Source organism: Trichoderma virens (assembly GCF_000170995.1).
Source record: "Trichoderma virens Gv29-8 chromosome Unknown TRIVIscaffold_64, whole genome shotgun sequence".
NCBI lineage: Eukaryota > Fungi > Ascomycota > Sordariomycetes > Hypocreales > Hypocreaceae > Trichoderma > Trichoderma virens.
Genome location: NW_014013685.1, coordinates 32,445 through 43,166, shown reverse-complemented (window position 1 = coordinate 43,166; position 10,722 = coordinate 32,445). Strand labels below are relative to the sequence as shown.

The 10,722-nt window shown below is 44.4% G+C and overlaps 3 protein-coding genes across 3 annotated transcripts; 1 reads left to right on the top strand and 2 right to left on the bottom strand.

The window, feature by feature from the left end:
- Positions 1-1,219: 1,219 nt before the first annotated feature.
- On the bottom strand, positions 1,220-4,738 carry TRIVIDRAFT_191945 (uncharacterized protein; the record flags this gene model as incomplete). The annotated part of the gene is made up of 3 exons (XM_014100474.1): positions 1,220-1,303; positions 3,417-4,403; positions 4,451-4,738. The coding sequence occupies 3 exons, from the start codon at positions 4,736-4,738 to the stop codon at positions 1,220-1,222; spliced, it is 1,359 nt and encodes a 452-aa protein (XP_013955949.1).
- A 1,216-nt stretch (positions 4,739-5,954) lies between these two features.
- TRIVIDRAFT_53132 (uncharacterized protein) lies at positions 5,955-6,908 on the bottom strand (the record flags this gene model as incomplete). Its single annotated transcript, XM_014100473.1, has 4 exons — positions 5,955-6,245; positions 6,300-6,418; positions 6,485-6,624; positions 6,667-6,908. 4 exons carry the CDS (start codon positions 6,906-6,908, stop codon positions 5,955-5,957), a joined length of 792 nt encoding a protein of 263 aa, XP_013955948.1.
- A 1,326-nt stretch (positions 6,909-8,234) lies between these two features.
- Positions 8,235-10,463, top strand: TRIVIDRAFT_191943 (uncharacterized protein; the record flags this gene model as incomplete). Its single annotated transcript, XM_014100472.1, has 4 exons — positions 8,235-8,296; positions 8,908-9,403; positions 9,455-9,977; positions 10,045-10,463. The coding sequence occupies 4 exons, from the start codon at positions 8,235-8,237 to the stop codon at positions 10,461-10,463; spliced, it is 1,500 nt and encodes a 499-aa protein (XP_013955947.1).
- Between the last annotated feature and the right edge of the window lie 259 nt (positions 10,464-10,722).

Sequence of the window (10,722 nt, the reverse complement as noted above, 5' to 3'; positions counted from 1 at the left end):
GCCTAACCCCACAAGTATAGCTAACAGAGTTTTCATTAGGTTTAATATTTTTGTATTCACTGCATATTTATTTATTTATTTATTTTTTCAATTTCTTTTATATATTGTTTTGTTTTCTTTTGAATATTAGCTTGCGCATATATTACTTTAGCTGCACCTTGTATTAAATATTTATGCTGGTATAGTATATTAACATTTAACATTAAAACAAACAAATAAAAATATTACTTAACTATCTAAACTACATTAACTATCAAAAAATAGCTTTTGTTTTAATATAATATAAAAGTATTATTATAAGATAATTATATATATTTTCTAAATTTTTTATAAAAGCCTACCATATTGTATTATAATAACTATAACTATAATAATATAAAAGGCAACACTAATTAAAATAATACATACGTTAACAAAACGTTTATTAATATTAGTATATAGCGTTAATATTGCTTCTTGCACCTATTTATAAAGGAATCTAATCTCTTTGGTTTATATATTATTACGAATTAACTTTTATAGTTGCGACAATAGGCCACAGGGTAGGCGGAGCTAAATAAACTAAGGACCAATAGGTTAATTAAGGACATTGTCTGTTTTAATTGAAAAAGCTAAGGAAGTTACCTTTTTAAAGTAATTCAAGAAAGCTAAGAAAATTAACTTTTTATTATAATTTAAACTATATAACTAAATATATAAGTTTATATTTTTACATTTATTTAAATAGTTTAAATAATTAGTTATTAATATTTTAAGAGTAAAATTAATCTTATCTTTAATCTACCAGAGATATAATAAGATTGCCTATTATACCCTGCCTACTTTATTAATATAAACTCTAATCTGGTTTATTACCTTAAGAAGCTACCTTATATTACCTGGTATAGATCGGTTCGTTACATGTACGGTCAAGCTAGCATTTTTACACCTCTCTTACGAGTACTCCGTATATGAGAAGCGAATTGCGAAATTACAGGTCGTCGCTTACGTGCTCAAGCAAGTGTATACTACTGCACTAAGATAGGTAAGTCCCGGTAATTGTTGGGCTAGTATACTGATACATTCTGTCTTCCACAACCTACCCCAGTATAGCGTCAACTTAGGCATAATCCAGGTCAGCACAAGAGATAGTAGCACTCCTTAACTACCAAGTATCTATGACATTCTCTCACAAGCTTGCAATGCGTTGAAAGCCCAGGTCAGTGGGGCTTGTAACGGGCTAACAAATTACTGTACACGCTTGTAGGGGTGTACTTATCTGTGCTGTATTGGTGGTGCGTTGAAGTCCCCAGTAGATCCTTGACTACTTGGCGGTACTTTAAGAAACTAGGATTACCAGAGCAAGAGTAGGGATTACCAGGTACTTTGAAGTGAGTGATTTTCATTACTGCAGAGAAGGCACCCGAGTCTAGACTTAGGAGCATCGAGGAGATAACAAGTACCTTTTCATCCATGCCTGACCATCAGCTATCATCCCTGTGAGCGAGTCGCTGTCAGTGTGCCTTGCTACAGGTAATGGGGGTTCATGTGTTTAGATCCTGGTCAATGTCGTAAGGAGGCAATTTGAATTCGTATGTAGTTCCGGTGTGTCATAGCTAACACTGTTCGGAGCTAGTCGTTGACAAAGAGATACTTATAGGGCCGTTGGAGACCTACCTTTCTTACTCTTTTCGCCAGGCAGAACATCCACGTTTATTCATTCCTGAATCCTCTACATTTATTTACTTCAGTTCAAATTCAAATCAAAATTCACCATGCATTACATTAAGTCCGTCGCTCTCATTGCGGCCCTGGCCCAATTTGGAGCTGCTCTTCCTGCTCCTGCCCGTTAGTATTCACCTATTATGTTACTTAACTTAGTTCATATTACTGATACTTCTCTCTAGCTGTGGCCGTCGCTGTAGCTGATGCCGACGACCAAGTCCGAAACAGCTGGACCAAGCGTGATGCTGATGATCAGGTCCGAAACAGCTGGACTAAGAAGGATGCGGACGACCAGGTCCGCAACAGCTGGACCAAGCGTGATGCGGATGACCAGGTCCGAAACAGCTGGACCAAGCGTGATGCTGATGATCAGGTCCGAAACAGCTGGACCAAGAAGGATGCTGATGATCAGGTCCGCAACAGCTGGACTAAGAAGGATGCGGACGACCAGGTCCGCAACAGCTGGACCAAGAAGGATGCTGACGACCAGGTCCGCAACAGCTGGACCAAGCGTGATGCGGATGACCAGGTCCGAAACAGCTGGACCAAGAAGGATGCTGATGATCAGGTCCGCAACAGCTGGACTAAGAAGGATGCGGACGACCAGGTCCGCAACAGCTGGACCAAGAAGGATGCTGACGACCAGGTCCGCAACAGCTGGACCAAGCGTGATGCGGATGACCAGGTCCGAAACAGCTGGACCAAGCGTGATGCGGATGACCAGGTCCGAAACAGCTGGACCAAGCGTGATGCTGATGATCAGGTCCGAAACAGCTGGACTAAGAAGGATGCTGATGACCAGGTCCGCAACAGCTGGACCAAGAAGGATGCTGATGACCAGGTCCGAAACAGCTGGAACTAAATACAAGACGTCGTTCTCTGATAATCTGTCGTCTTTAATGCCTCAGGTATCTGTCTTCTTGCACAAGCTACTAGAGCTCAGGGCAAAGTCAATGCACTATAGTTGAATCAAACTTATTAGACAGCCAATATCACAAGCCCTTCAATTTCGTCGCTCATATGCTCGTGGAATTACTAGACTGTAAATCATCGCGGACTCTGTCCTGTACTTGGATCAAGTATTGTTTTGTCATAGCTATTGTTTTAGTTGAGCAAGCTGTTGCACGGCAGAAGCATTGCCAATCTACACAGACAGCTTCCTCGCCCCTGACTAGCCACTGGTCTGAGTATAGCTCTTATTTCGTTATCATCAATTGTTAATTATCAGTTGTTCATACGGATGACCAGAGACTGTTTCTTATGATTCCTCTCTCCTCTTCTTTGCGACCAAGGCGCGGAACAAGTGTACACTCTGCCAGATAGAGTAGAGGCTGACATATGGTATACTTACATAAGGACGGCCCTAGGCTGTAATACGAAGATATTTGCGGTATGAAGCAATATAGAACCCAACATGCAACTTAAGTATTATTACTTTGCAATTAGTAACAGCCTCTACTCTAATTATGTATAATTTAGGTCTAATTATGTATAGTTTAGGTAGAAACAATGGCCGCGGAAACTGCCACAAATAGACCCACAACAAACAAGAACGTTGCCCTTGGCATAAAGGTTGTGAGACCTTCATCGTCCTTGGATCCAGAGGTGATGCCGTGGTGGTTCCAATTTCGGAACCCAAAACGATATTGACTTGGCGAATCTTCCACATGCATCTGAGAGTTATCCTGAAGCCGCCCGCAAAGATGAATAACTGGCTCTGTGGTTTCATTACGTGCTTGTTTGAGGAAAGGCATCAGCGACGTGCCACCAGTGCCAATAGCATCTTTTGAGCTCTCTGCATCGGGATTTATCAGAGCTGGTGGCAATGCAGTATCGCCAGCCGGATTCTCAGTCATCATTGATTTCCGCGATTCAACAATGATATAGCGGGAAACAACCTGGAGATGCTTGTCCCTTAACTTGCACAGCATTTCAAGGCAGGAGTCATACGCATTACATAGTGCATGATCAGACCGTCGACTCTCGACAAAAGATCGGATATTTGTGGCCTTGCCAACGTCTTCCAGGAAACGGCGATGAGGTCCAGGCATATATTTCCGCATTTCGTGAATGAAGTTATGCTGAAGTGGCTGGGGCCCTTTGGCCTCTTGCTTTGAAGTAGTGCTGCTGATGCCAGTTGGACGATGTTCTATGCCAAGGACTATGTCAAAAAACTGGATTAATGAGCTCTGAGCATTGCTAATGCCAGCGTATTGTCGATATTCTATGTGACCGCTGCCATCATCGTACCACACACCATTGGGTAGCCCTGAATTTTCCATTCCCTTGCTGCCCGCGAGGTAAGGTCGCACTTGATGGTAAAATACTCGGGGATCACAGCTTTCATATATTCGCTGTAGAATAGCAATTATTCCATCTATCGTTTCAGCGAGATGGTTCAGGCGATCAGTAACCACTTGGCTATGCCCGACATGTGCTGCTTCAATTGCTTCCAACATTGATTGTAGGCTGGGTGCTCCATACGCTTCTATGGCCATTGATATCTTGTAAAACCAATGCTCATCTACAGTACCCGTGAATGTTACTGCACACCCTAAGTTGGAGAGGTCACTCAGGGACCCAATTTTGCAATTTGGTACATAATTCCAGAGACAAAACCCAGCATAGGTGGCCATTGGAGGTAGTTCCAGGTGCTCACAGACTTGCTTCAGGGGGATTGTGATTGAAGGCGGGATGCGCTGAAAATATGTGAGTATTCTTCTGGTAAAAGGAGGAGAGGGCTCACTTCGGAAGGTTCCGCACCGCTCCAGACGTAACCCTGCAACATTGAGACTAGAAGGAGATATGCCCTCTTCCATTGTAACTCAGTCTGTAACAGTAACGTGGAGAGAATTGGTAAATCATCGACAGCTGCACGAAGTCCTCCATTCTGAAGGAGAGGCTGGAGACGGGCGAGAATACTCTCCCATTCGGCGTAGTAGGGATCTGCCAGCGCTGGCACTGGAGCCGAGGAGAGAAATCCACAATCCTTGGACAACCCATAGGCCGACAGAGGCGGAACTAGTTGAGCCATGATTTCGGAGCCCTTGGTCAGAGTTTGAAAACGCAACGGAGGCGGCGAATCACGAACCACGCATAGCGAATACTTGAACAACATTTACAAAGTGTAGACGTCGGGAAGATTGACAAATACAGCCGAGGCTTGTCACGCGATCGCCAGCGAACCGAAATTTCGCAGTCCGAAAATGCCCTGTTAGCGTCAGGATCAGCACTAAAATCTTATGTATATCGTGGACCGAATTTGACGTCCACGGGTATCTACTATTAGCTCTGGCGTGTACGCAGTAAATCTCCAAGCCTCATCCGTTGACCCGCCCATGATCGACGCTTGACGATTTCCCACTAAAAGGGTAGCTCAGTGTCCAAGTTTGGGAAAGGCTTGCACCACAAGCGGTGCCAATGTTGTAATTCGGCCACTCTAGTTGCTCTAGTGCGACGGATATGGTAAGCGCCGCAGAAGAAGTACCTCGCTTCCTGCTCCTGCACATGCCGTATCCTCGTATGCAGTTCTCTAACGGGAGGCGGTGCATAGGATAATCTGTGACTTGCCTTCATCGTATACACGCCAATTACAAGCAACTACAGGGGGCAGGCTTCCTGTATTGTGGTAGGATAGCGTACGGTAAGATTGACGTGGCCTGTGCAAGCCCTGTTTAATTCATGAAAATCCTTAGTTTTGGGAAGAGGGAGGGGGGGTAGGGGGGGAGGGGGGCATAGGTTTGCTGACGACGAAGGACGGAGAGTAGGTATGTAAAAAAATAAAGAATTGAGTAATATTGGTTCAAATAAAATCAATGTATATTAGTATGAAGTTATGCTATATTTTTGCGTGTGTGTCAGGGAAGGCTGTTGTATCACCTGCTTTAAGAGTTCCTTGCATTGTAATTGCCCATCTTGACCATAACGCCTGCTTGGCTCCCTATCCTATCTAGGGTATTATGAAAAACTCTATGAGGAGTACCAAATTAATTTGTTAACCGATGCTGTTGGTCACTGATGGACATGTGTCGTTGATTCAATTTTTTCTTTCTTTCTTTCTTTTTTTTGCTACCTCTGCGCCTAACAAACTCTACAACAAACCGTCCTAAAACTTGGAGAATTACCCACCACCTAGTAAACATGTTATTTTCTCTTAAAGAGAATGTGGCTCGGTCCAACTTCACTGCTGCTGTAATCCAATGAACCGCCAACAGTGCCCAAGCCAATCAATCCGGTGCAGCTAGTAAAGTTCACTCCGACGGTCGCCCAGCGAGAACTGAGAGATCCTTCGTGTCCACCATCCTAGATCGTGCCCACGTATCTAATTTTTCAAAGTTGACGCATTCATGGTCGCTGTACACTCGCGAGAAGGGTTTGCCCTCGAGCCACTGAAACGTCGCCAGAGTCACGTCGCCACGGCAAATGGCTGCTTCACGCCAATACTCGAGGCAGTGATCTATGTGAGTCTCCTCCCGAATATGTTCATCCTCCGTCATGTTTCCGTAATAGCGTTGTTGGTGAAAGTGGCGGCGAATCCGTTTCTAATCATATTCCGTCAGCCTTCATGACACTGGGAAGAATTGGAAACCACTTACTATGCAATGGAGCTCATGGTATACCGTCAGCTCAGCTATATATCCTGACCCGTCTTGCATGGCGATACTATCGTCGGGCAGGTGAGAGAGCTCGTCTGCTGAAATTTTGATGGTCATGGCTACAGCAGAATGTCAACCATTATGTGTCTTTTTCATGTTGGAGGAATATACAGCCCAAGACTTACGCTCCAGTAAATGAGCCCACGCTTTGTCAAACTCTTCAGTGGGCTCGTCGTTGGGCTCGCCAGTGAAAGGATTATTTTTGAGGTCTCTCATCAAACGTTTGGGTACGTATTCGATAGCTTCTGCGGCAGGAGCTACAACACTGTTCAGTCAAGCTGTAAATTTTAAATGGAAGTGAAAACACTCACAGTAAATCAACTTCGGTCGCACGCATTGTTCGCCAGATCGTCGTGCTTTCCAGTAAAGACCGAAGAAAAGAATATTGGAGAGGGCCAGAATCGCGTAGACAACATAATGACGCGGAGGCCATCGATGCTGTCGTCTGTGGCGAGGCATAGGATCATGGAGCCCGTCCATTTCTGACGACGAGGACAGTTCAACGTCCGAAGACGCCAGAGCCTCATGTTCGTACATCTTATTCTCCATAACGACAATCTAGAAATTTCGACTCAAGACTGAAACTCAATGAGAAATCGATGTAACTCGGTTTTCGGGCAAAGTGTTTTCATGCAACGACGAATTGATTGAGGGGAACGGAGAGGCTTCCTGGCAATGGTCGGCTAGATGCAAACTGCCGCCAGATGAGCTTTGTCTAACTAAGGTTCTTTCAGATGGAGGACTGTGTTTTGAGTACGGAGGAATGTATTATTACTCTGGCATCGGGCCAAAATTGGCCACGGAGGTCGGGGGGTGCACTGACCATGTGGTACGGGAAGGAAAAATATATCCCGTATACCATTACACGTACAACTCGTACGAGTATAGGATGCTTAACGTGGACCTATGTCAGAGACTGGAGCAAGGGAGCTGCAACCAGAGTCAATTTGCGCTAACACTTTTCGGAACCGCGGATCTATACTCCATACAAGTAGTAGTATAATGATGAAACCACTCGTGCAGCAACTGCCAAGCAAAGATTACTATTCAGCTTTGCCAAGCTGACCCTCGCAGCCGTCGCTTGGAGTTCGCTTGGAGTCGTACGAGCACTTAGTGGATAAGGCAGGTATACAATCGGGTCTGAAGTGAATTGTGGCTGACGATGGGGAATCCTTGCTAGTTACGGAGTAGGTTATGTACATATGAGTATTCGTGCCTGTTTAGATCTGGTTTGTATGGCGGGGGCAGGGGCAGGGGGGCAAGGCGTAATCCCCTGCCCCAGTATAAAACATGGCAGAGTATTACTCCGTAGAAGCACTCTTGTTTTGACTAGACGCACCCTAGCCGTAAAATATAAACCAACAGCTTGGTTCGTACCTGTACGTGTGTAGACTCTTCGTCCAAGCAATCCTGGCTTTTACTATCTGCTAGTCAGCACTAGCAAAACTCCTCAAGTGTTATGATCTGGTCCGCCGTAACAGCTAAATCCCTTATAAGCAGCTGGCTTCGTTACAATAATTGCTAGAATTGCGATTATTGGCCTAATTTTTACCCTGTTGGCGCTACGGCATAACGGAACGTAACGTCAAGCCTGTACATATGTGTGTAGACCCTTTGTCCAAGTAATCCTAGCTTTTGCTAGAATGAAATATTGGTAAAATATGCTATCTAAATATTTTACTATCTGTCAGTCAGCACTAGCATAACTCCTCCAACTCTGTTACGAACAACCTAGTCTAAGTGCGAGTCCTTATCATAACTGCAAACCAGGCCTTAGTCTCAGTACTTGTCGTAACGGCAATATGGGCCCTTGTCGAAGGGTTCGCCAAAACAGCAATCGAGACCAAAGTAACTTGTCAAGGCCTCTCACTAATAATGGCCGCTATCGCAGCTGCGGCCAACAACTCCAAACAATACACCAAAATAAAATTAAAGGAGTAAATTAATAAATGATAAAATTAAAAAACAATATAATATATAACATTAATTAATTCATATCTTCATTTCTTAAATTAAATAAAATTCATTATAACTTTCCATATTTAAATTTTTTATTTAATATTTAATATTTTATATTATATTTATTTATTTTATAATGTAATTTTTTTTTGTATTATATTATTTATTTAATATTGTGTGATTCATTTCATGTTTAATATTTAAATTTTTTTTATTTATATATATTATAGAAAATGCTCTTAATGATATAACTCTTCAATCAATATATGTAGTAGTTTTACAGAGTTTTGAACTAACTATTATAGCACTTGTGCGGTAAATGTTAGTAAGCATCTAAGTCGAGCCTTTCCAGTCTAGGCCTACGGCTAACAGTACTGTGCACGACCATGGTGTAGCAACTGCCAGTGTGGCATTCACGGCCAAGGTTAGAGTAAAATCAATTCTGATAACCCCACGCACTGCTCAACACAACACACCATCCAAATCAAACTTGCGTCGAAATGGACAACTTTTTTTCCCATGCCAAAATAAGCTGGTGGAACGCCTGGGTGGCCATTTGTGGCCTCGTGGCAGTATATTCCCTTAGCAGGACGTTGGAGGCACTCAGCTACTCTCTAAAGACAAAGACGCACAAATGCGGCAAGATCAAGTTTTACAAGACCAAAGACCCAGTATGGGGGATTGATTTCATGAATAATCTGAGCCGAGCCTTGCAGGAGAATCGCATCTTGTCATGGATGGAAGAACTCTGGGCCTCACAAGGAACAAAGACCTTCAGAGTGAGCTTTATGGGGAAGCGTGTCATTTACTCACGCGATCTGGAGAACATGAAGGCTGTGAGCACAACTCAGTTCCAGGAATTTCTGGTAGAGCCCGTCAACGGCCATCTGGACCCATTCTTGGGCAGCGCTCTCAGCACCGCAGATGGAAAAGTGTGGCAGCACAGTCGCAACCTCGTAAAGCCATACTTTGAGCGCCAGGCCTTTGCTAATGTACAGCGTCTGGCACCCTTCACGGATCGCTTGTTTGGTCTGTTCCCGACTGATGGGGAAACCTTTGATATCCAGCCGCTGCTGTCAAGATGGGTACGTTTCATCATGCCAGACACATAAGGATCTATTCTCATCTAGTCGCAGTTTCTGGACGCCACCACCTCATTTCTCTTTGGGCGCAGCAGAGATAGCCTTACCAACGCTGAGAACAAAGACGTCATGTTGGCGATATTTGATATTGTTCGCGGTGCGAGTGCCCGTCGTTCAATGGGTCCCTTGAAATATGTTTTCCACGATGCAAAATGGCACGAGTCAATCCAATTTGCCCACAAGTACCTAAATGACCATATTGACGAGGCTTTGGACGAGTTGAAGGCGCGAAATCAAAATCCGGAGAAATTTACCACCGAATCTGATCGAACAGATTTGCTCTGGTCTTTGGTGCAGCAGCTTAATGACAGGACCCTCCTGCGAGATCAGCTCGCCGCCCTATGGATTCCAGGCATGGAATCTACCAGTATCCTTGTCTCAAACATATTATTTTTCTTGTCTAGACATCCTCGTGTTTGGCAACGCCTACAAAGCGAGGTCAAGGCAACGGGTGAAGGGGCACTGACGTATAATACGTTGAGAAATATGCAGTACATGACGTGGGTGATTAATGAAAGTAGGTTAAACCCCTTCCAAGCTACCTCGTTACAACTTGCGATATCCTAAATGACCCGTATCTGAAGCCCAGCGTGTGTTCCCCGCCGGCGTCTCAATGACCCGCGTGGCCGGAAAAGACACGACGCTCCCACGAGGCGGCGGACCAGATGGCCAGCAGCCTGTCTTTTGCGCAAAGGGTGACCTGGTGGTCTGCAACCGCTACCTGCTGCACCGTGACCCTGAATACTGGGGCGAGGACGCAGCAGAGTTCCGGCCAGAGCGGTGGGATGGGATTCGACCATTCTGGAACTTTGTGCCGTTTGGCGGAGGACCTCGCATCTGTCCGGCCAATGTCATGGCCGTGACCGAGGCCGCGTACTTTGTGGCGAGATTTTGCCAAAAGTATAAAAGCATTGAATCGCGAGATGATCGACCCTTTACACCTGTCCTGCATGCCGGTGTAAGCAACTTGAACGGAGTTAAAATCGCCGTCACATCGTGGTAGAGAAGAGAGGACATAGGGTCTGGGGTTGAAATTCCGGGTGGCATCATGACCTCGTCAAGTTTTTGGGAGTAGTTTATGGTCGTATGTTAATCTTTTTATTTAACTGTATGAATGAGCGATGATACTCATAATATGACAAGCACAGCTAGGAACATCATCAGATGCCAAGAAAACATTTGACACAAGAAGAAGAAGAAGAAGAAGAAGAAGAAGAAGAAGAAGAAGAAGAAGAAGAAGAAGAAGAAGAAGAAGAAGAAGA